The sequence below is a fragment of the Oncorhynchus kisutch genome, linkage group LG15 (genome assembly GCF_002021735.2).
Source record: "Oncorhynchus kisutch isolate 150728-3 linkage group LG15, Okis_V2, whole genome shotgun sequence".
NCBI classification, from domain to species: domain Eukaryota; kingdom Metazoa; phylum Chordata; class Actinopteri; order Salmoniformes; family Salmonidae; genus Oncorhynchus; species Oncorhynchus kisutch.
In genome coordinates, this window is record NC_034188.2 from 20,205,531 (window position 1) to 20,230,512 (window position 24,982).

The window sequence follows — 24,982 nt, forward strand, 5'->3', positions numbered from 1 at the left end:
CTTTCAATGGTTCAACCCGTTGACATTACGTTTCCATGTGGTTCGTTAAACAAACTGTCAACCCAATTGTCATAAATGACCATTCTTTAATAGTAGGAATATTAATACTATAAGGACAATCAATGTCCGTGTTCCATTCTCAGACTACATACATTCCATGGATCAAACAACGTACTCATCACCATCATATTCAGTCTGATAAAGTTGCACACCAATGTTTATGGAGATGTGTTGGGTGGAAAGAAAGACCGGAACCAATTCGAGTTATTTTATCAGCAATCGTTTTTGAACAATCAATCAATCAATCTATCCTACCAATATAAACATGCATGCTCAGTTTCTAAACGGTCTCTCCACAATAACAATACTAAACAGTTCAGAAGCAACCAGCCAAGATGAAAAAAAGGTGGGATAGATGGTAGGTACTGAAACATATGGTAAGATTACCCTCTGTAATCTCAAGGAACAATTTGGACCAACTGTAGCCCCTTGTGAAATCTGCAGCAATTTGCGTTAGTCATACAAAATGTCTTAAAAATCAGCACTAGATCAGAAAAAATGAAGAGCAAAAAAAATTATAATTATCCTCTTTAATTACAATGCACAATGTTCATCATTGAAAAATATGAAACTAAAGATAGAATAATTGAGTATTTTTGATTGGCTATATCAGTTGTATAACTAAATCAATATAAAAAGTGATGAATTAACCCATCCATTTGTGGGTGCGGAAATGATTATGCATCTCCAATCTTCACACACACAAACTGGGAAGACCACTGGTTATTACAAAACACTGGAAAAGATAAGTATTTTGTAAGCTCTATGTTGGACCACTTGTCAAGTCTTCTTCAGGTGGTGAGAAGACCTGGCATGTTCCCTTGCAAGACACAAATCCACTATGCTCCTCAAAAGTGTACAGAGTATACTTTAGGTCAGTGTACAAGGTTGCCATGAAGTACCTGAAGCAACAACAGTGTGCTTGTTCACACCTGATCAGTGGAAGGTCTATGGAGTTCTTAAAATGTTTCTCATTAACATTTTGAGAGACCTGAATCTATACACAAATGATCAATTCTCTAGTATTTACAAGATGGAGTGTATCGTCCCAGATCTGCAATCACAGATTTCACAGGGGGACAAACACAAGATGACCAATTTCAAAGTATTTCTATTTATTCCCCCCCCCCAACATGGCTACATAGAAATGATGTAACTTGTGCGCATCATGAAATTAGTGCCATTATGACGCAAACACCAATGTGGTCAGCCTGTAAATCTGAAGTAAGTCTGGTTTAACTAAGGTAAAGGGCAGATGCTCCTGTTATGATATTGGAGCAATACAGAGTTTTAACGTGCCACACTACCGGTTGGACTCTAGGTTAAAATAAAAGTCAAAACATCAACACTTTAAAAACAAAAGTTTGTTAATTAGTCTAATTTCACAAATCTGCCCATGGTGATTTGGGACTGTTCTCCATAGTGAGAGGCAGTTTGGGCAGGTCGAGAGGTCGGTAGGTGGGCTGTGGGGTGATTTCGGCTCAGTCACATGGTGGAGCATTGCCATTGGGGCAGGGGCTAGAGGTTCTGCTGGGGGATCCACTGCACTCAGACTGGACCCGCTGGTCATAGTCAAGGTGTATCCATCACATCACATGATGTACACCTTCTCAGCTTGGGAGAAGCTGAAGACTTCTTTGGTTCTGGGGCAGATCACCTTGTCATCTTGACGAATGGATAGAAGAGACTAGAGGAAGGAGAAATGATTAACATGAATAATAACAATTACTCCATTGCCATTGTAAAGATGAAATGTGTGGGATGTAGAGACTCACATTGTATCCGTAAACATAGCCGTTGGGCAGCATCATGGGTGGGTTGTTCTCATTCATCACCTCCCCAGAGATTTTGCACACCAGACGGGAGTTGGCACAGTGTGCCATGGGCAGGGGCTGGGCCAGTTTGTTCAGGGACTTGCTGCACACGGGGCAGTCAGGGTTTTTAGAGGTGCCATCCTCCTTATAACACTGACTGGAAGCAGAAAGGTTAAGGGCTTAAACTTGATCTTTCACTCCACATTCCAGTACTTAACAGCTGGAGGTCTTTGGCAGAACACATTGAGCCAAATATTTTGAAGACCTTGAATTTGATGTGCAGTTTTAAATAAGTAATTATAGAGAGACCTGGCCATCAAAACCAAAAGGAGACAATGTGCATCACCAAAACAAGCAGATGACAGAGCACCACATGTTACTGGTTGAAACAGCTAAACTAAGGAGCACAGAGCGGTGACCAGAAAAGATACGGAGTTTTGATAGCAGACAGGCCAGCCTGGAGTGTGATGGTAAACACAGAGTTGTTGCCCAGCTGATGTAATCTGTAGTTGTCATATCTGAACTGTTGGATCAGCATTTTCCAGCGGGCAGGGTCCAGGAGATCCTGCGAGGGTTGACAGACAAAGAGACGATCAGACCTGATGACAGGCCTACACTATTTGACATACACACAGGAATATGCACACTACAGGCTAGGGCATTACTATGGTATTACCTTATAAGGGGAGATATGGGTGTCTGAGGGGAACGCCAGCATACCCATCACCTGCCGCACCTCGTCCAGCTGACCCCCCTCTGCTTGGCTGAAGTGCTTCCGCGCATGTCTGTGAAAAACATGTATCATGATTGTTCCCATTTGAACTTTAAATATGTCTCAATGTTAACCTAAATATTTTATTACAGGATATGCAATATCAGCAGAAACGGTTTCCTACCTGACGGCGTCCATGCGCTTGTTCTGTCGGATGAGCTCGATAAATTCCTGGATTCGCAGACTAAACTCCAAACAGCTCTGGAAGGAGAAGCATCAATGAGTTAATATGTACATATAATGTACGAGACATCATGATCTACTAACAGACATGGCATAATCTCCTGCCTTACCTTCATCTTGCGGAGGCGTGATTTGTTGTCATGACACCAGGCCAAACAGGTGGCGGTTTCCTGTCGCTCTAGCGACTCCTCCACCTCTTTGGCTGTGAGGAACATCTCAATGTTGACCAGGTCCTGAAGGACAGGGAGAAAGAGGGGTCATGTGAAATAGAGACAGCACAGAAAATGTAGTTCTCTAAACAATTACAATACTAGCAGCCCTTGGAGATACTACCAAAGTCTTTTACTGTAAAGGATAAGAAACTATAAGTAGTAGCCACGTAATCTTGTATGCATATTGACGAAGAGAAGTGGGACGCACCTCAATGCCACTTTGCCGTGCCAGTTTGACCGCTGTGTTGTAATAGCCACACCGCAGCAAGTGTTCTACCATCATGCGGTCCATTCGTTTCTTCTTCCAGACATTGACACCCACTGGCTGGTCACTGCTGTGTTCCTTCAGGTGTTCAATCCTCCGCTTACACAGCTTAGCACTCTCATCCTCCGCCTGGATGGATTCAGCAGCCTATCCAATATTCACATGTTCTATACTTACTGCATGTAGTACTTGAGCTCTGCTGGATCCTCTTCATTTTACTGCTTTGATTAACTTATGTTGAGAAATCATTGTTTTTGAAATCGCTCAATAAACATGTACAAGATTTAACAAGTGCTTAAGAAATTTGCAAACGTGACGCTGGCTGAAATATTGGTAGCTAAGCTATCTGGGGTTGATCGAGGAATACTGTAAATACATTTTTTTTTTTTTTATCTCTGCATAGCAACATTTCAATGCTAACTGTTCAGAGGGCAACTGTTTGAACCTACCTTCCTCTTCAGGGCACTGAGCTTCTCCACCACCCCATCCAGAAGGGACACCACAGAATCCACCACTGGGAAACTGCTGAGGGTCTTCTCCAGCTCTGCCACCACCATGGTTACGTGACTCGTCTCCCGGTCAATGTTCTTCTGTGCAGCTCTGAAGCGCTTGTTCAGAGTTTCATATGGTACCTGTACATATGATCAATGCAAAAGCTACATGAGGTGGTTTCAGTAACATTCTGACCATTTAGGGTTCATTATTTGGCTGAAGTTTCCAAATATTTGATCCATAACTTGCTGAGATCATAACCTCTAGTTGAGTGTACAAAACATTTTGAACATCTGCTTTTTCCTTGACAGATTGACCAGATGAGAACTACACTATATATATATATATATATATATATATATATATATATATATATATATATATATACAGAAGTATGTGTACATCCCTTCGAATTAGTGGATTCGGCTATCTCAGCCACACCCGTTGCTGACTGGTGTATAATGTCGAGCACACAGCCATGCAATCTTCAGACATACATTCAACGTGGCAGTCATACGATACCACTTTTCAAACAAGTCAGTTCATCAAATTCCTGCCCTGCTAGAGCTGCCCCGGTCAACTGTAAGTACTGTTATAAATGTGTTTCCATGGCCGAGCAGCCGCACACAAGCCTAAGATCACCATGCGCAATGCCAAAGAATCAGCTGGAGTGGTGTAAAGCTTGCCGCCATTGGACTCTGGAGCAGTGGAAACGTGTTCTCTGGAGTGATGAATCAAGCTTCACCATCTGGCAGTACGACAGACAAATCTGAGTTTGGCGGATGCCAGGAGAAAGCTACCTGCCCAAATGCATAGTGCCTAGGTCTGTTGCGTTGACCGTATTAAAGCCACACTGGCGGTCACGAGTCATAAAGGCAGTCAAATTCCACATGACCATTTAGTCACGGTAATTAGGCTTCTCCAAGCTCTGATGCTGCTGGTCATTAGTAGCCTACCAAACTTGCTAACGGCCTGGTACTCAGCACTCTATTGTCCCTCTAAATTCCCCCTCTAAATTCCCCGTCATCAATGCAAATGTATTCGAAAATCGAATCAAAACGTTTTTGCGCAACATTTCTATAAGCTATGCAATTGCGGGAGAAAACAGAGTGATGGCCGCTAATATTATTTCTCAACTTTCCTAATATTAAGAACATTGCTTATATTTACAACAGGAGTATAGCCTACCTCACTGGCATGAAAATTAACCACGGGGAAAAGCATCCTCCAGTCTCTATTTAAGTGCATAGATGACATGTATTTTGTTCCCCGCTGCCCGTTTCGATACAGGTGAATAATAAGGGTTCATTCTAAATCATAACAAATGTCACATATATTATTTATATATGTAAAGACAAGATTAAATCAATAATAGTCTAATGGGTGACAATATTAGCCTATCACTTGTGAATGATGCCCAGCATAAGGAACAATGCCTTTTTTTTGCAACTTGTTCGAATCATAATCGCACACCTCATGTTTTAATAAGGTTTGTATCACAACTAAAGTGGCCAAATAACTTAAAATTAAGCACATTAACCTGCTTTACAAGGGGTGTACTGCCTAACTGGCATATATAAGCAGCGCGTGAGTTTCAAATTTGGGAAATATAATTTTCACCATTAAAAATGCACCTTTATAATAAAATCATTACATGCATAAATGTATTTGCGGTCACTTTTGATAATGGTGTTTTCAGCTTATGGAATATTCACGCTTACTACCATGTGAAGAAATAGCCTATGTTCGGAATATTTATTTATTGTACAGAATAGGTCGACTTTAGTATTATGTGGGATAGTAGATTGACATAGGCTAGTGCTTTTGCTGTTTGTTAGGCCTACTCATCTTGTTGGCTGATAAAGTAAATGTGGATAGTTCTTCCAATATCTTCAATGTGCACCTCTGAATTGGATAAGGACACACGCAGTTGCGCCCTGATGTTTCTGTCTTCACTTGTAGCCTGTGATAAAGACCTGATCACATGACTGAAAGCCATGCGAGTGAGAGACGCTTCGGATTGCACAGCACACTCAGGGAGAAGGGCACAACGCAGCAATCCGGCCCGCAGAGTATGCTATCTGTTTCTTCTGAAATAGACAAAATTTTCTTCATATCATGTGTCTTTAGACCTGTCTAAAATAAATAATGGATTTATTATGAAGGTGTAGGCTATATTACATGGATTTATCAGACTTAAAAAAATGGCTTGTAGGACGTGTGTGGAAGCCAGGAGATGCTAAATGTGTTTATGTTAATTAACGGTCAATAACCATGAGACCGACAGTTATTTGCTTGACAATCACCGGCTGATGAAGTTGTGTGACCTCCACAGCCCTAATAGTGCCAACTGTAAAGGTCTGGGGCTGTTTTTCATGGTTTGAGTCAGGCCCCTTAGTTTCAGTGAAGGGAAATCTTAATGCTACAGCATACAATTACATTTTAGACAATTCTGTGATTCCAACTTTGTGGCAACAGTTTGGGGAAGGCCCTTTCCTTTTTCAGCATGATAATGCCCCTGTGCACAAAGCGAGGTCCATACAGAAATGGTTTGTCAAGATCGGTCGAATACCCATCGAATACCTTTGGGATGACTTGGTACGCCGACAGCGAGCCAGGCCTAATCGCCCAACATCAGTGCCCGATCTCACTAATACTTTGTGGCTGAATGGAAGCAAGTCCCCGCAGCAATGTTCCAACATCTAGTGGAAAGCCTTCCCAGAAGAGTGGAGGCTGTTATAGCCGAAAAGGGGGGACCAATTCCATATTAATGCCCATGGTGGTTTTAGAATGATGTTCGACAAGCAGGTGTCCACATACTTCTTGTAATGTAGTGTATGATCCCTTATTGATGTCACTTGTTAAATCCACTCAACTGTTTCCTGTGTTTATCAAGAATGGTTCACCAACCAAAGGACATCCAGCCAAGGCAACATGGACCAGCATCCATGTGGAACACTTGACACCTTGTAGAGTCCATGCGCCGACGAATTGAGGGTGTTCTGATATACATTAAGAACACCTTCCTAATATTGCATAACAGATTCCAACCAACCACCTAAGGCCTTAGTTTTGGGACATCTGGAGTCTATATTGGTTGGACTGACTCCCTGAGTTGTGCATTGTTCTGGTGGCTGGCAATGGAAAATAACCCTACCACAATATAGCCGGATTCACCAAAGAAGCATTTCCTTTCAACAAAAGCATTTGTATAATCTCTAGGACCTCTATTTGCCAGATGTAAAGTGAAATATGTCCCTCGCTATTAAATAAAAGTCTGAATCCAACTTTTGTCCTTACAGCACCATATTCCCGTTGAGTTAGAAGGCTGCCATTAGACCACGCACTTCACGCGAGACTTCCTACAGCTAAATCTGGCGTGGGTCGGACAAAAGTTGGATTCAGACGTTTATTTCATAGCAAGGGTCAAATTTCACCTGGTAAGTAGAGTTCCAAGAGATTATACAAATGCTTTTGTTGAAAGGAAATGTTTATTTGGCTAAACCGGTTATATTGTGGTAGGGTTATTTTCCGTTTCCACCCACCAGAATGATTCACAACTCAGGGAATCCAACCAGTACACAGACTCCCGACAGTGTGTCCCAAAGCTACTAAGCTCTGATAATATCAATCATCACAGTCCTATTATGCGAATTAACGTAACAACCACTCAAATGGTGTACAAGTACTCTTACAATCCAAATGTAATTAAACGACTATTCAGATAAAATGGCGACTAAGAAAGCAAACATACAGCCGTCTAGCAGCAGCCACATAACAATAAGTGTCGCAGTGTGATATTGCCGCAAACTCGAATCTTCTCAGCCATATTGTCGAGGTAGTAATTTGAGGACACTGCGCTTGTAAGCTAGCGTTAAAAAAACAAAACATTAGCAATAGCTACGAACTAGTCAACTGACCGTAAATACCACAGTTATACAGTTTTCTAAACGATCAACTGACTAGCATTCATGCCGCTTTGGATTTGCGACTAACTTGAATATTTTTGTGGCGCTGTACTTCACACAGCTGGTGAGGAACCATCCTTGTCATGGCATGTTGATTTCATAGGGACACAATACTAGCTAACAGCTAGCTATGGTGAATTTGGAAACAAACGTGAATAACTAGTTAAATTGATCTAAGCTAGAAATGTGTTAGCTTTCAAATCTGCGTCAGTGACAGAGGAAACGTATTTACACACGAGCTGGCCATCCAATTCCAAGTAATGTTAACGTTATCACGTGCAGTGTGATGAATTGCTGACTTCACACGCCACGGAATATGGACAGAGAACCAGCTAAAGCTAGCTAGCCGAGACGACAAGTATCAGCTGGCTAGCTAGCATAAGATACGTGGCAAATGTGTATATTTTTACCTAACCACGTTTGCGAATAACCACCAATCTTCTCGATAATTGACAATCAACTAGTGGATTGGGATGTTGTATCTGACCAAGTCTTTTCATAACCTCAATCTAACATTTGCCCCGTTGTTTTGAACCAACTTGCCCCTGCCTGACGTCGTTAACGTTAGTTAGCTTTATAGCTAATGGCCAGCCAAATGATAGGAATTAGCGCCTATTTTGTCAAATCTTAAACTCATGCCTCCATCACGATCGGTTAGTCTCGATTTTCATTCAAATAAACCATTTCAAACCTTCAAAGTGGGATACTCTTGAACCTTCAGCGCCATGGATAGTTGGGCAGCTGTCTCTTGCACCGCCATCTTCATTTGTGAATTTCTAGGATTTTACTTGCAGTGCAAAAAATACGTACGCTCACTACAGCCATCTAGTGTGCTGGTGTCGTCAGTAATAATATTTTTGAGGGGGATAGTGTGTAGAAAAATGTCTGATAGAGGGTGATACTATCCCAAAAAGTCTGTTTAATGAAATTGGGCCAAAGCAAGCTTATTTTTAAAACTTATTTTCGAATACGTGGTTGTACATGCGGCAGGGGTTTTACGAACAACAGAGGTCAGCGAGAGGTGAGAGAGCTAGCTGTTCGTGGCGTACAGGAATGACACTGTTGACAAAACACAAGCCTAGTAGGTACAATCTGTAAGATATCTTGATGTTAAATGGTCATTTAAAAATGCCTTTAAAGTTGCTCAAGATGTATTAAGTAAGTGAAGTCATCTTTTTATTGAATAATGGACTTTACATGACCTGTAAGTCATGACCTGAAGCTCAAATGTTATTTGTCTAAAGTTTAAATTCTTTGTAAACAACAGGTGTAGACTAACAGTGAAATGCTTACTTACAGGTCCTTTTCCAACAATGCAGAGTTAAAAATAAAAAACAGAAACACCTTATTTACATAAGTATTCAGACTCTTTGCTATGAGACTCGAAATTGAGCTCAGGTGCATCCTGTTTCCGTTGATCATCCTTGAGATGTTTCTACAACTTGATTGTAAGTCCATCTGTGGTAAATTCAATTGATTGGAAATTATTTGGAAAGTCTCACACCAGTCTATATAAGGTCCCACAGTTGACAGTGCATGTCAGAGAAAAAAACAAGCCATGAGGTTTAATAAATTGTCCGTAGAGCGCCGAGACAGGATTGTGTGGAGCCACAGATCAGGGGAAGGGTACAAAACAGATTAAGTTTGGAACCACCAAGACTCTTCCTAGAGCTGGCCGCACAGCCAAACCGAGCAATCGGGGGAGAAAGGCCTTGGTCAGGGAGGTGACCAAGAACCCAATGGTCACCCTGACAGAGCTCCAGAGTTCCTCTGTGGAGATGGGAGAACATTCCAGAAGGACAACCATCTCTGCAGCACCACCAATCAGGCCTTTATGGGAGAGTGGCCAGATGAAAGCCACTCCCCAGTAAAAGGCACATGACAGCCTGCTTGGAGTTTGCCAAAAGGCACCTAGAGGACTTTCAGACCATGAGAAGCAAGATTCTCTGGTTTGATGAAATCAATACTGAACTCTTTGGCCTGAATGCCAAGTGTCATGTCTGGAGGAAACCTGGCACCATCCCTATGGTGAAGCATGGTGGTGGCAGCATCATGCTGTGGGAATGTTTTTCAGTGGCAGGAACTGAGAGACTAGTCAGGTTTGAGGGAAAGATGAATGGAGCAAAGTAGAGCAAGATCCTTGATGAAAACCGGCTCCAGTGCACTCAGGACCTCAGACTGGGGTGAAGGTTCACCTTCCAACAGGACAACGACCTTAAGCACACAGCCAAGACAACGCAGAAGTGGCTTTGGGGAGAAGTGTCTGAATGTCCTTGAGTGGCCCAGACAGAGCCCGGACTTGAACCCGATCGAACATATCTGGAGAGACCTGAAAATAGCTGTGCAGCGCCGCTCCCTATCCAACCTGACAAGAGTTTGAGAGGATCTGCAGAGAAGAATGGAAGAAACTCCCCAAATACAGGTGTGCCAAGCTTTAAGCGTCACACCCAAGAAGACTCGAGGCTGTAATCGCTGCCGAAGGTGCTTCAACAAAGTACTGAGTAAAGGGTCTGAAAATGTATGTAAATGCAATATTTCAGTTCTTTTTTTTTCTTTTTTCTTTAAATACATTTGCCCCCTCAAAAATGTAAAACTATTTTTTCTTTGTCATTATGGGGTCTTGTGTGTAGATTGATGAAGGGGGAAGAAACAACCAATTTTAGAATAAGGCTGTAACATAACAAAATGTGGAAAAAGTCAAGCGGTCTGAATACTTTCTGAATGCACTGTAAGTATGTCTGGGTAGAGTCCAATGTAGTGTATGTGCATGAAAGTTAGTCTAAAAAAGCGTCAATGCAGGTAGTCCAGAGTGGCCATTTGATTAGCTATTTAGTCTTATGGCTTGGGGGTAGAAACTATATAGGGTCCTGTTGGTTGCAGACTTGGTGCACTGGTACCGCTTGCCATGCGGGAGCAAAGGGAACAGTCTATGGCTTGGGTGGCTGAAGTTTTTGACAATTTTTCCAAGCTGTCCTTCTCAGAACCTATTATCAATGATGATCACAATCCACTCAGACTCAGTTTGTTTTTACTATGCCATTCTTTCACAGTGATACAATCACATGACAATGGCAACAGATGCTGATGATCAGAAATGATTTATTTTCCAGAGCTAAAAAGAAGACCAAATCTACCTGAACATGTAAGTATATGTAATTGGTTTTTATGGCAAATCTACAAAGATACACATTACTTTAAGCAGTGCACTGTCAATGTCTAAAGATATAAGAATTAACAGTAGACCACCTCTTTATGTATATGATCTCTATTTTGAATATGCATAAAACATGAAGAATTCCTTTCTGCAAAAGGTTCTATTGTCTGATCCAACGTGCCATTTGAAAAATATTTCACTCAGCCATTACTGACTCTTGTTCCCCATACACCCTCTCCCTTTTCTCTTTCCCCCTCCCCCTCTCTCCACTGCATGCTCAGATTTATTTTCCTGTAGGAGCCCTCCCCAAGCCTGTCTAGTTGAGTAATGAGCCATATTGTGATTGGCTACTATCCAGAGGCAGTCAACCTTGATTGGCTGTCACATAGCGCCTATGATTGGCCAATGCTCTGCCGCATGTTTTAGCAAGCTCAAGCACAGTCTGGATTTGAGACACAGAAGAGGGTGATGCAAGGTTTGTGATCGTCCACCCCCATGTTGTGGTTCCTTTGTATCCGTGTGTAGGTCACTAGGTCAGGATACAGGGCAGCGTTGTGTTCACTCAGCGAGGGGGAGTATGCTGAGTGGCACGGAGAGGGGAGGGGCAGTATGGAGATGAGAAGTTGTAGATACTGTAGTATGGTGTTTTTGTGTGTTTATCAGTGGTCTAATACTGTGAACTGTATTGTGATGCCATTCCCAGCCCTCTTTACTGAGAGATAATGTGTGTGTGTGGGAGATTTTTCGGTGTTATTACTAGGAGTCAATAGTGCATTTTACACTGATACGCCTGTGCTTTTTCAAGAACAAGGAGCAAATAATTTTGAAGCAATCAACACTGAGTCCTTCACCACAGGTTTCTGATTTTCCACACACCTTTAAATTCTCCTAATCGAAAAGAAAGGTCTGTTGGACCCCACCCCCCCAATTCAAAGGGCTTTATTGACTCTCTCTCTCTCAGAAAAGCATAACCAATCCAATTATACATTTGGCTAGTTCCACAAATATAACCAGCATCTGCTATTTACAGTATAACATTAAAATACGTCCGTTGCAACTTAAAAGCTGACATTGGACTTGCTGTCAGTCATCACACTAAATGTGGCCAGTGCTTTGTTTGGCCTGTGCATCTCTCTGGTTGTTGGTGGAATCCGATGTGAAGGAGCAGAACCATTAGCTACGCTGCAGTGAGTGCTGAGGAGATGGCTGCAGTCTGTGCTCAGTCCATTGGCTCAGACAGCGTAATCTTTCTCTGGGGCATCTTCCTCTCCCCTCTTTCCTCTGTCCTTCTCTCTTTACCCTTCACATCTTCTTCTCTCCCCTCTACTGCATGTCTTATTTCATGTACAGTTCTGTGATATAACAGTGGATGCCATATTGTCATCCAAGATATTTGTGTTTGTGTTTTCTATGTTCCGTGTTCAATGAGTCACTGTTTCATGTGTTAAGTGGCGGTTCCAGATTGTATCACACTCTGTGTTTATAGTCAGTTGTTGTTCCATTCTCTCCCAGCTCTGCTCGTGTTTAGATGTTACTTTGCTAAATGATCCAAAAAGGAATATTTGTATCTGGGGCTTTTTAATTGGCAGATGCAATGTGCCAACATGCCCGTACACTGAACTAAAATAGAAACACAACAATTACAAAGACTTTACTGAGTTACAGTTCATATGAGGAAATTAGTACATTTTTCACATGACTGGGAATACAGATATGCATCTGTTGGTCCCAGATACCATACGGCGAGCACGAAGAAGAGCTTCCCAGAGACTGGTTGTGCAAACCTATAGTTTCATCAGCAAACCCATCAGTTTCATCAGGGTAGCTGCTATCAGACGATCCTGCAACTGAAGAAGCCGGAGGTGGAGGTCCTGGGCTGGCATGGTTACGTGTGCTCTGCGTTTGTGAGGCCCATAGTACCTACTGCCAAATTCTCTAAAACAATGTTGGAGGCGGCATATGGTAGAGAAATTAACATTCAATTACTGGCAACAGCTCTGGTGTACATTCCTGCAGTCCCTCTAAACTTGAGACATCTGTGGCATTGTGTTGTGTGACACAACTGCCCATTTTAGAGTGGCCTTTTTATTGTCCCCAGCACAAGTTGCAACTGTGTAATGATCATCCTGTTTATTCAGCTTCTTGATATGCCACACCTGTCAGGTGGATGGATTATCTTGGCAAAGGAGAAATGCTTACTGACAGGGATGTAAACAAATTTGTGCACAACCTTTTGATAGAAACAAGCTATTTGTGCGTATGAAACATTTCTGGCATATTTGAATTCAGCTCATATGAGTTATCTATCCCTATGATACAGCGATGTAGCCTGGATGGGACACATGTTAGAGTACATGCTGTGCTAGATCTGCTGGAATGAAGTCACAAAACAAAAGTCTCCCACTTAAGTCTTTTCCACTCAAGCACAAGTGGAGATCTGTTTACCTTCCAGCATTCGCTTGTAAGAAGTTGTGCAGAAAAAAACACTTGCTTTGCAGTGGCCAGGTGAATAGCTCTTTAAAAATGGCAACATAAGAACTATCACTGGCCAGGGTGTGAACCAGCATAGAGAGCCTTGGGACACAGTATTTGTTTGATAATAGAATGTGCTATCAAATAAACCTTGTGTACACCATGTACTGTACACACAGTAGAGTCATTAACAGTGAGTCAAGATATATATGGTTTTAATCATACTTACTAAGAAACCATATGGTAACTTATTTCAAATATGTAATCACAATTGATAATTAAAGATGTGTAGGTTTTATAATGCTTGTTTTAAATCTTAAAGACAAACAAGTCAATCATGTTATTATTATGTTATTACACATATTTGTGTTGATATGCAGCAAATGTACACCAATCACTGTAAACTGAAACTCAGCAAAGTTATCATGTATCACATTTTAAGTTGCACGTTTTATTTTAGGGCGTTTGTTTTTCTTCTGTTGCCTATAGCCTATCTTCTGTTATTGCATAACACTTTACATTTGGCCTTCTTTCGGAAAACAAAAGATACATTTCGTGTGGCCTTAGCTCCACCCCATTTCTTTTCTCATTTTCTTTCAGCCACCTCACTCACGCGGCTGCTTTCTCTCTCTCTCGATCTCCCACTCCCATAAATGCAGTGACACTTGCATTCTGTGTGCACGCGCGTGTGACAGAGAGCGATAGTCGAAATAGAAAGTGAGGAAGGAAGGGAGAGTGAGGGAGCATAAGGGAAGTTAAAAAAAGGGGGAGCATATGTATGTTTGTCACTGAGGGGGAAAAGGAAGAAGAACATTCAAGTATCCGCCATATGCTGTGGATTTATGATGTCTTGCTGAAGTGAATGTCCTTTTTTGGGGAAAAAGATGGGAAGCTCGCATTTGCTGAACAAAGGCTTGCCTTTAGGTAAACATTTACCTTTCCTTTTGTGCATGGGACCAAATGTTAACTGTGATTGCGTTGTGTGGGGTGGACACAGATCTGTGTGTTCAGTGTGCTGTACAGTATTCTACCTTCCCCTCCCCCTCTTCCTTCCCTCCCCTCTCTCTCTTTTTCTCTCCATTATCTTTCATCTCCCATTCAGCCACTTACAATGCTGTAATAACTTGCTTTCCACTCCCGAATATGTTTCTGTTTAGCTGTTTTGGACCTGGTCAGAGGAGATGTGTGTGAGGGGTTAGAGCCTTTCTGTGTTGATCCAGGGAACGATTAGCCTCCTGTGGGATGAAGGACAGTACTATTTCCCCCTAAAAATGTGAGGCAAGGACACACACAGCACATATTTCCTGTTCATTGTGCAGTGGGGAACGGTATTTCCAGTTCCGGCCTTGACTTGCTTCCTCATTCTCCTTTTCAGGGGAGAAGGAAACTTTGATTCTAGAACAGTCTACTAGGGGAATACTTCAGGTTCAGGAAGTACATAACAGCTTTGTAGGTGCTTAGTACTGATGCTGCTATTGTAAATGTTTTCATACTGGTGTCTGTTACTTGGACATTTTGTTTACTTGTATTCACAACAGCAGCATATTGTCTATATTGGAGGTATTGTTTGATCTTCATGATTGATCTTTGTATGATTATTCATGTCTGAGCTCGTAGGGGTCTTTGATTCTGTGATCAAAGGATCGTGTCTTATCTCATTAAAATTGACACACCAATTCACCCCTGGGGTGCTCAAATTGGCCGAATTACCACAATACAAAGCTCACATATCATTATGGCCATGGATTGTCATGATAGTGGTGATAAAACATGCATTGTTTGTTCTTTTTTTGGGGGGGGGGGGGGGGGGGGGGGGGGCATTTTTGTCATCTTTGAAGAACATGACTGAAAAATGTGTCGGGGCTTAGTGATCTGTGTACGTGAGAGAGTGCTTGTGTGATAGAGTTTGCCTGTGTGTGTGTACGCACACGTGCGCATCGGTGTATGAGCAGGTGTGTGTGTGTGTGTGTGTGTGTGTGTGTGTGTGTACTGGTAGCTGATGAGGGAGTGAGCTGAAGGAGAGGGGTGTGTCTACACTCCCCTGGCTCATCTGGGAGGGAGATCGCCTGTGGGAACAACAGTGGGTAGAGACTGTCACGCCATGTTTGCCAGATTGGCTCTGATCATAAATCACACAGCTCGAGCTGCTCACAGGTGCACCATTTCCCCTCTCCCTATGGTGGTTACAGTTACAATGCTACATTTAATATGAATGCAAATATAGATGTTATTATGCTGTATTGAAATGGAATGGGTTGATTCCTGGCATGCTCACTAAAAAAACTAGTCTAATAAATAAAATAGCTCTATGTTTGAAACATTTCACATGTGCATGTTAGAGGACAGCTCTGATATCCTTGTAGAACACAACTGGGGCTTTCTGAGGTGCTGACCTTATTTTCAGGAAGTAGCTTTGACTGTATGAGCATAGATGACAGTTCACTGTAGCAGACGAAGGAGGGATAACCCTTAGGTCCACGAGAGACAGTGTTTAGAATATTGGACCCAAGGGTCGTTCCTCCTGATTCTCACAAGGTCATATCCTCCAGTGGAATGAAAGCTATTTCCTTCCAGTTAGAATGGGGTCTGTAAATGTGTCAGTAAAGTGATGATGGGGATCTATTTCTCCCCGTTGATGTGTTCACATGAATCCCTCATTAGAGCAGGTGGAATACCATGTAGAACTGGTGCTCATATTGGGACTAACACCCGTGTTAATCCAGAAGACTGAATTGTGTAGGAGAGTAACAAGTCCCCTTGTTACTGTTCTCTTCCAAAACAAGTGGCTGTACAGTTAAAACACAGATTATTTGGGACAATGAGTAGCATCAGTGTAGAAAATGTGACATTCTAACAATTTGATGCACAGAGGATTTCCTGTTGCATTATTCTGTGCGTGAACCGTAGTGCAATTGACCCACACAGTTGCTCTTTTATATTGGTTTCACACTGAAGTCGTTTAGTCATTTTATAGTTGATACGAGCATGGCAGTTGGTTAAATGTCATGTAAAGTTTAGTTACCACTCTCACCATAGTTTGAATGGCTAATTTGATGAATTGCACCATCAGGGGGTGTTTCTCATTTAGTGACTAATTTTCTATGAAAGGCGATCGTCTGCTCCTAGCTGCTTTTCAAAAACATGCATGAAGATGACCTATGACATTTTAAATGGCTTTCCAGTCATGGATGCAATATTGACTTATTAAAAACTGCAAATAATTCTGAAACCCAAATAAAGTATGAGACCCCTTTTTGGGATTTTTGTTTACTCGCATGTGAATCATTAACATACCAACTGACTACTGGATTTGTTGTGGTTTTAGGTGGAAAATAGTAAGCAAGATCATAAACACAGCTGCAATTTTCCCACACTGCCATGTCATATCACAACCCATACTGTAGACATACCTCTTTCCAGACTTACTGTCTGTGAGCGGTCCTTTACAGTAGACTATGATGTCAAATATAGTTTGTTTACCCATCCTCTCTGTCTACAGGCATCCGGCCCCCAATTATGAATGGGCCCATGCACCCCCGGCCCCTGGTGGCCCTGCTGGATGGGCGTGACTGCACCATAGAGATGCCCATCCTGAAAGACGTGGCCACTGTGGCCTTCTGTGATGCCCAATCCACCCAGGAGATCCATGAGAAGGTCCTGCCATGCTCTACATGTTATCTGTCTGCTCAGCCTCATTTACATGCTACCAGTTTCAAGTTAATTGGACTTAAAAAAGACACCCTGGCCTAAACATTTGTTTACCATATTATATGCAAGACCCTGTGCTGTTAAACAAGTTTGTTCAAACACCGTAATCAACAATGTCCTAAAAACAATGACAGAAATGAGCCTGACAGGTATACATTTTTCAGTTAAAATAAATAGAATCTTCCTAATTAACAGAACAGTACAATCGACTTTATCTTTTTTATTTTAATTTATGTTGCCTTTTGGTAGGCAGCCATTTGTAAATAAGAATTTGTTCTTAATTGACTTGCCTAGATAAATAAAGGTGAAAAATAATAGTAATATAATAAGACTTGATTATATCCAGTGTTTTTCCCACAGTGCAACAAAGCAAAATGAAACATCAGAGGAAAACTGGCCATCTATACTTCCTGTAGTACTGATTCCCAGTGTGTGTTTTCTCCTGCTCTGGTTCTGAATGTATGGCAGGCTGAATCTTTGAGCTCTCCCTGGCCCTGCAGAAACAGATGGCACCCACATTCTCTCCTCATTCCCTTTCACAGGCCCATAACCACCCAGCTCCTTGCCTAATTAAAATATCCCCTTTCAGTTTAATTGAGCTACATGGTGGCTTTACACAGCGTATAAAGGGAGAAGTGGCAGAGCGTATGGTGCTAGCTGCAGTTGGGCTGATCATGAAATGGAACATCAAACGTGGTGAGAATAGATGGGCTACCACTACAAGAGCCCAATGGAGAGCCCATGTCAAATCAAGTCAAATTTATTTATATAGCCCTTCTTACATCCGCTGATATATCAAAGTGATGTACAGAAAACCAGCCTAAAACCCCAAACGGCAAGCAATGCAGGTGTAGAAGCACGGTGGCCTGGAAAAACTCCCTAGAAAGGCCAAAATCTAGGAAGAAATCTAGAGAGGAACCAGGCTATGAGGGGTGGCCAGTCCTCTTTTTATTTTAATTCACCTTTATTTAACCAGGTAGGCAAGTTGAGAACAAGTTCTCATTTACAATTGCGACCTGGCCAAGATAAAGCAAAGCAGTTCGACACATACAACGACACAGCGTTACACATGGAGTAAAACAAACATACAGTCAATAATACAGTATAAACAAGTCTATATACGATGTGAGCAAATGAGGTGAGATAAGGGAGGTAAAGGCAAAAAAAGACCATGGTGGCAAAGTAAATACAATAAGTAAAACACTGGAATGGAAGAATGTGCAAAGTAGAAATAAAAATAATGGGAAAATAATGGGGTGCAAAGGAGCAAAATAAATAAAAAACAGTAGGGAAAGAGGTAGTTTGGGCTCTTCTGGCTGTTCCGGGTGGATATTATAACAGAACATGGCCAAGCTGTTCAAATGTTCATAAATGACCAGCATGGTCAAATAATAGTAGGGCCTATGGAACAACAACACCGCTATGGTTAATGAATTGCTATGCATTCGGATGACACATTACTTTAGTTCTATTTCTCTTATTGAAGAGTGCTGTATAACTGTCCTCTGATGTACTAAACTTGAGAGCGTTGAGTTTGCAGGTACTGAATGAGGCTGTAGGAGCTCTGATGTACTAAACTTGAGAGCATTGAGTTTGCAGGTACTGAATGAGGCTGTAGGAGCTCTGATGTACTAAACCTCATAGCGTTGTGTTGGCAGGTACTGAACGAAGCTGTAGGAGCTCTGATGTACTAAACCTCATAGCGTTGTGTTGGCAGGTACTGAACGAGGCTGTAGGAGCTCTGATGTACTAAACCTCATAGCGTTGTGTTGGCAGGTACTGAACGAGGCTGTAGGAGCTCTGATGTACTAAACCTCATAGCGTTGTGTTGGCAGGGACTGAACGAGGCTGTAGGAGCTCTGATGTACTAAACCTCATAGCGTTGTGTTGGCAGGTACTGAACGAGGCTGTAGGAGCTCTGATGTACTAAACCTCATAGCGTTGTGTTGGCAGGTACTGAACGAGGCTGTAGGAGCTCTGATGTACTAAACCTGAGAGCGTTGTGTTGGCAGGTACTGAACGAGGCTGTAGGGGCTCTGGTGTACCACACCATCACACTAATGAGGGAGGACCTTGACAAATTCAAGGCACTGCGGATCATTGTCCGCATAGGCAGCGGCTTCGACAACATCGATATCAAGTCGGCTGGAGATTTAGGTGAGATCCTGCTGTACTCTCTCTCAACTATGGATGTCCACCTAAAGACTTACAGGCTGTGAACTGATCACTAGGTGAAATCTATTATTTTCTGCAAGTTATGATATTCTATTTAAATAAAGTGCAATTGCTCAGATCTGCATAATAAAAAGTACCAGTCAAAAGTTTGGACACATACTCATTCAAGGGTTTTTCTTTATTTGTATTAGTTTCTACATTGTAGAATAATAGTGAAGACATCAAAACTATGAAATAACACATGAAATCATGTAGTAACCAAAAAATATTGAAGCTGCCTTGATGACAGCTTTGCAAATGCTTGGCATTCTCTCAACCAGCTTCATGAGGTAGTCACCTGGAATGGATTTCAGTAAACAGGTGTGCCTTTTTAAAAGTGCATTTGTGTAATTTCTATCCTTCTTAATGCATTTGAGCCAATCAGTTGTGTTGTGACAAGGTAGTGGTGGTATACAGAAGATTATGGCAAGAACAGCTCAAATAAGCAATGAGAAACAGCATGAAGATCAGTAAATCCGGAATATTTCAAGTACTTTGAAAGTTGCTTCAAGTGCAGTTGCAAAAACCATCAAGCGCTATGATGAAACTGGCTCTCATGAGGACCGCCACAAGACAGGAAGACCCAGAGTTACCTCTGCTGCAGAGGATAAGTTCATTAGCTACCAGCCTCAGAAATTGCAGCCAAAATAAATGCTTCACAGAGTTCAAGTAACAGACACATCTCAACATTAACTGCTCAGAGGAGACTGTGTGAATCAGGCCTTCATGGTTGAATTACTGAAAAGAAACAACTACTAAAGGACATCAATAAGAAGAAGACTTGCTTGGACCAAGAAACAAGAACAATGGACATTAAACCGGTGGAAATGTGTCCTTTTGGTCTGAGTCCAAATTTGAGATTTTTGGTTCCAACCCCCGTGTCTTTGTGAGACGCAGAGTAGGTGAACGGATGATCTCTGCATGTGTGGTTCCCACCGTGAAGCATGGAGGAGGAGGTGTGATGGTGCTTTGCTGGTGACACTGTCTGATTTGTTTAGAATTAATTCAAGACACACTTAACCAGCATGGCTACAACAGCATTCTGCAGCGATACGCCATCCCGTCTGGTTTGTTCTTAGTCCCACTATCAGACCCAAAACACACCTCCAGGCTGTGTAAGGGCTATTTACCGTGATGGAGTGCTGCATCAGATGACCTGGCTTCCCCAATCACCCAATCTCAACCCAATTGAGATGGTTTGGGAGGAGTTGGACCGCAGAGTGAAGGAAAAGCAGCCAACAAGTGTTCAGCATATGCGGGAACTCCTTTAAGACTGTTGGAAAAGCATTCCAGGTGTTGCTGGTTGAGAGAATGCCAAGAGTGCAAAGCTGTCATCAAGGCAAAGGGTGGCTCTTTATAATCCCTTTATAAAATAAATATATTTTGATTTGTTTAAAAACGTTTTGGGTTACTACAGCTATTACATAGTTTTGATGTCTTCACTATTATTCTACTGTGTAGAAACTAGTAAAAATAAAGAAAAACACTTGAATGAGTAGGTGTGTTGTAACCTTTGACTGGTACTGTAGCTGTTTACATTCGTCCTGTCCTCCAATAGGGATAGCAGTGTGTAACATGCCAGCAGCATCGGTGGAGGAGACAGCAGACTCTACACTGTGTCACATCCTTAACCTGTACAGACGGACCACGTGGCTCCACCAGGCACTGCGCGAGGGCACCCGGGTCCAGAGTGTAGAGCAGATCAGGGAGGTGGCGTCTGGGGCGGCGCGGATCCGTGGGGAGACACTTGGCATCATTGGCCTCGGTTAGTGTGAGATATTACAGTACAATGTTATATTATAGATGTAGGATCTTCATATGATCACCCCGTTGCAGGATAATTTTCCTCCAATGCAGGACAAACTTGAAGTGTATTTGAGGTTTAAAAAGGCTTTCCATGTTGACATTTCAGACTTGATTTTCCCTTACGAAAAATGTATCAACCCCTACAAACATTTCCATTAATTACACTGCTCAAAAAAATAAAGGGAACACTAAAATAACACATGGTAGATCTGAATAAATGAAATATTCTTATTAAATACTTTTTTCTTTACATAGTTGAATGTGCTGACAACAAAATCACACAAATCATCAAATTTATCAACCCATGGAGGGTCTGGATTTGGAGTCACACTCAAAATTAAAGTGGAAAACCACACTACAGGCTGATCCAACATTGATGTAATGTCTGTAAAACAAGTAAAAATGTGCACATGTCTGACATGTACTCAGTGTGAACCTGCTTTCATCTGTGAAGAGCACAGGGCGCCAGTGGCGAATTTGCCAATCTTGGTGTTCTCTGGCAAATGCCAAACGTCCTGCACGGTGTTGGGCTGTAAGCACAACCCCCACCTGTGGACGTCGGGCCCTCATACCACCCTCATGGAGTCTGTTTCTGACGGTTTGAGCAGACACATGCACATTTGTGGCCTGCTGGAGGTCATTTTGCAGGGCTCTGGCAGTGCTCCTCCTTGCACAAAGGTGGGGTCCTGCTGGTGGATTGTTGCCCTCCTACGGCCTCCTCCACGTCTCCTGATGTACTGGCCTAGCTCCTGGTAGCGCCTCCATGCTCTGGACACTACGCTGACAGACACAGCGAACCTTCTTGCCACAGCTCGCATTGATGTTCCATCCTGGATGAGCTGCACTACCTGAGCCACTTGTGTGGGTTGTAGACTCCGTCTCATGCTACCACTAGAGTGAAAGCACCGCCAGCATTCAAAAGTGACCAAAACATCAGCCAGGAAGCATAGGAACTGAGAAGTGGTCTGTGGTCACCACCTGCAGAACCACTGCTTTATTGGGGGTGTCTTGCTAATTGCCTATAATTTCCACCTGTTGTCTATTCCATTTGCACAACAGCATGGGACATTTATTGTCAATCAGTGTTGCTTCCTAAGTGGACAGTTTGATTTCACAGAAGTGTGACTGACTTGGAGTTACATTGTGTTGTTTAAGTGTTCCCTTTATTTTTTTGAGCAGTGTATAATCCACATAATAATTCACATTTCTTGTTGCTGCAGGATTATTTTCCTGCTGTAGTAAACTGGCTCAAATTAAGATCCTGCACCTGTACATTGTATTACACTGCCCAACTGGCTGTTAGCTGAAGATAACATGGTCGGTATAATGAATAAGAAATTGGTTCTTTAAATATGGGCTTGTTTAGTAGAGTTCGATGGCCTTTCTGTATGCCATTTTGAGCTGTGATGTGTTACAAAACATGCATAGTGAATGTGTAAGGAATTCATCTTTATTGTATCTCTTTGTTGTAACTATTTACTTGTCTGGGTATTACTCAAATGTCCATGTTGTTGTCTGTCCTCAGGTCGTGTTGGCCAGGCTGTAGCACTGAGAGCCAAAGCCTTTGGATTTAATGTGATATTCTACGATCCGTACCTGTCTGACGGGGTGGAGCGAGCCCTGGGCCTGCAGCGCGTCAACACCCTCCAGGACCTGCTCTTCCACAGCGACTGTGTCACCCTCCACTGCAGCCTCAACGAGCACAACCACCACCTCATCAACGACTTTACCATCAAACAGGTCGGGGCCGTGACACGCACATGCACGTACACAGACAGGAATATATAGACACTCACGCACGGAAGACTACTGGATCCATGTCACTGCACTGGGGGATTTAAATCTACTAAGAAGACCAATGTAGCATGTCCTTTACAGTTGTGTTCTGCACGGTCTACATATTTTATATGGTGTGTTGTAGATGCGCCAGGGTGCGTTCCTGGTTAACACGGCCCGAGGGGGGCTGGTGGAGGAGAAAGCCCTGGCACAGGCCCTGAAAGAGGGGAGGATCCGAGGAGCGGCCCTGGACGTCCACGAGACAGAGCCCTTCGGGTGAGCTAACTTTAAATTCTTCTACTGTCTTCATTCTACTGATATTTATATGATACTGTGTTGAAGTGATATTAACAATAAATTCCCATGTTCCTTCTGTCTCAGTTTCAACCAGGGCCCTCTGAAAGATGCTCCAAACCTCATTTGTACTCCCCACGCTGCCTGGTACAGTGAACAGGCTTCTATTGAGATGAGAGAGGAGGCAGCCAGGGAGATCCGCCGAGCCATTTCAGGTAACACCATTACACTAAGCATGGGTATTCTCGGTGGATTCTTGTCAGGCTCCCCTCTCACTAATAAACAACAGCAAAGCCACAATAACAACTCCCCAATAAGCACATTGTGCTTCATCAGTGACTGTTTCCTGCTTCCAGGTCGTATTCCAGACAGCCTGAAGAACTGTGTGAATAAAGAGTTCCTAAGCCAGACTAGTCACTGGGCCAGTATGACCCCTGCTGTCAGTCACCCTGAGGTCAATGGGGCATACAGGTAATACATCCACTGTTGGTACAGAATAACATGTAGATACAGGCACTGTATGCATATTTTGCACAGGCCAAAATAAAATGTTGGGTGTTATTTGTTGATGCTGGTGACTCATTTTCTGGGCATCCTCTCCTCCCAGATACCCTCCTGGTGTTGTGAGTTTGGCCTCTGGGGGGCTCCCTCCGCCTGTAGAGGGGATCGTTCCTAGTGCCGTGCCCATCACACACAGCCTGTCCAGTGCCGCCCACCCCCCTCGCGCCCCCTCGCCGGGCCAGCCAGGCAAATCAGAGTTGGACAGGGATCAGCACCCCAACGACCAGTTGTAGCCCCGCCCCACAGAGCTCTCTGTCCAACCATAGAACTCTCCTGGTCTTCATCACCCCAAAGAGGAATGGAACTGAAGCATCATGGGTTCTAAACAGCTGCCATGAAACAGACAGACTCACAGAGGTCCATTACAGTTCATCTGGTCCAACCATAGTGGAGTCGGTCGTCTTTTTGAAACTTTTTTTTGTGTAGAAAAAAAACCTGAATAATATTGTGGATTCGAAAAGAGAAAAATATCCTTTAAAGCCAATCCTACTGTTTAGACTATAGTTTGTCCAAGTAACGTGGGCGAATGTCTGTTTGTGTCCTATGGGTTCTTGTTAAAGCAAAAGTAGTTGATTATAACATGATTGTAACTGTTTGTGTACAGTTTTTAGAAATATGAAAACAATTATTTGTAGTGCAGTCTAAAAGAAAAACAAGGGTGAAAACTAACCAACCGATTTTAAAAAGACAATAGAATATTTGTTTTATATGTTTCCCAACAAGCCCCAAAAGAGGCAGCTTTTGCACAGGTTCTCAGGAAATGGAGTTTCCCTAGTTCTTTTTCTTCTACACCACATAGTGCTTTGTTTTTCTACCCGCCTGCCTCTGGTCTATATTAGCAAAAATACTTTAAGTTCCATTTGTTCTTTCAGTTTAAGGGGCATGTTGTTCTGTAGTCTTCAGCCTCTGTATAAATGTTAAAACTGTGCATTTTGGGAGAGAAGACCCCCCCTGTCTTGTGCATACCTGACGTACTGCTTGCCTGTGTCAGTGTGACTTGATTGTAACGTGTCTGAGAAGAGAAGCAGCTCCCAGCTGCACAATTAGTAGCAGACATACATTGCCTCTCTTCTGGTGAAGTAGTAGGTTAGCAATATACAGTATACATACTATATATTACAAAATATCATTATTTTTGGTTAATCAATATCCAAAAAGAGATGTTTGTGACTGTATGCATTTGTATGAATTATTTAAAAAAATAAATAAAAGTCCCTGTTGAAAGGTCAAA

General features: G+C 42.5%; 2 protein-coding genes across 6 annotated transcripts; one reads left to right on the forward strand and one right to left on the reverse strand.

Moving 5' to 3' along the window:
- Positions 1-71: 71 nt before the first annotated feature.
- LOC109905022 (macrophage erythroblast attacher, E3 ubiquitin ligase) lies at positions 72-8,586 on the reverse strand. Its single transcript, XM_020502145.2, has 9 exons — positions 8,458-8,586; positions 3,756-3,938; positions 3,250-3,453; positions 2,940-3,062; positions 2,771-2,847; positions 2,551-2,659; positions 2,306-2,439; positions 1,836-2,031; positions 72-1,747 (listed from the first exon to the last, which is right to left on the reverse strand). Exons 1-9 carry the CDS (start codon positions 8,530-8,532, stop codon positions 1,652-1,654), a joined length of 1,197 nt encoding a protein of 398 aa, XP_020357734.1. The 5' UTR covers positions 8,533-8,586; the 3' UTR covers positions 72-1,651.
- Positions 7,097-24,982, forward strand: ctbp1 (C-terminal binding protein 1). 5 transcript variants are annotated; one of them, XM_031789826.1, is made up of 11 exons: positions 7,137-7,238; positions 10,817-10,908; positions 11,202-11,395; positions 16,892-17,046; positions 19,113-19,257; positions 20,873-21,079; positions 22,646-22,860; positions 23,042-23,172; positions 23,278-23,405; positions 23,547-23,661; positions 23,798-24,982. In XM_031789826.1, the coding sequence occupies exons 3-11, from the start codon at positions 11,389-11,391 to the stop codon at positions 23,982-23,984; spliced, it is 1,290 nt and encodes a 429-aa protein (XP_031645686.1). In that variant the 5' UTR covers positions 7,137-7,238; positions 10,817-10,908; positions 11,202-11,388; the 3' UTR covers positions 23,985-24,982. The 5 variants fall into 5 exon arrangements, with proteins under 5 accessions (XP_031645688.1, XP_031645689.1, XP_031645686.1 ...); XM_031789827.1 differs by having other exon boundaries at positions 7,158-7,238; positions 10,877-10,908; XM_031789828.1 differs by lacking the exon at positions 11,202-11,395 and having other exon boundaries at positions 7,097-7,238; positions 10,877-10,908.

Bases quoted from the DNA above. Each gene is read 5' to 3' on its own strand.
- ctbp1 (XM_031789825.1), top strand. From the start codon at position 14,277: ATGGGAAGCTCGCATTTGCTGAACAAAGGCTTGCCTTTAG. The intron at 21,080-22,645 runs GTTAGTGTGAGA...GTCTGTCCTCAG, and splicing joins ACTTGGCATCATTGGCCTCG to GTCGTGTTGGCCAGGCTGTA. The intron at 22,861-23,041 runs GTCGGGGCCGTG...GGTGTGTTGTAG, and splicing joins ACGACTTTACCATCAAACAG to ATGCGCCAGGGTGCGTTCCT.
- LOC109905022 (XM_020502145.2), bottom strand. From the start codon at position 8,532: ATGAAGATGGCGGTGCAAGAGACAGCTGCCCAACTATCCATGGCGCTG. The intron at 3,063-3,249 runs GTGCGTCCCACT...CCTGTCCTTCAG, and splicing joins CACGGCAAAGTGGCATTGAG to GACCTGGTCAACATTGAGAT. The intron at 1,748-1,835 runs GTGAGTCTCTAC...TCCTTCCTCTAG, and splicing joins GCTATGTTTACGGATACAAT to TCTCTTCTATCCATTCGTCA.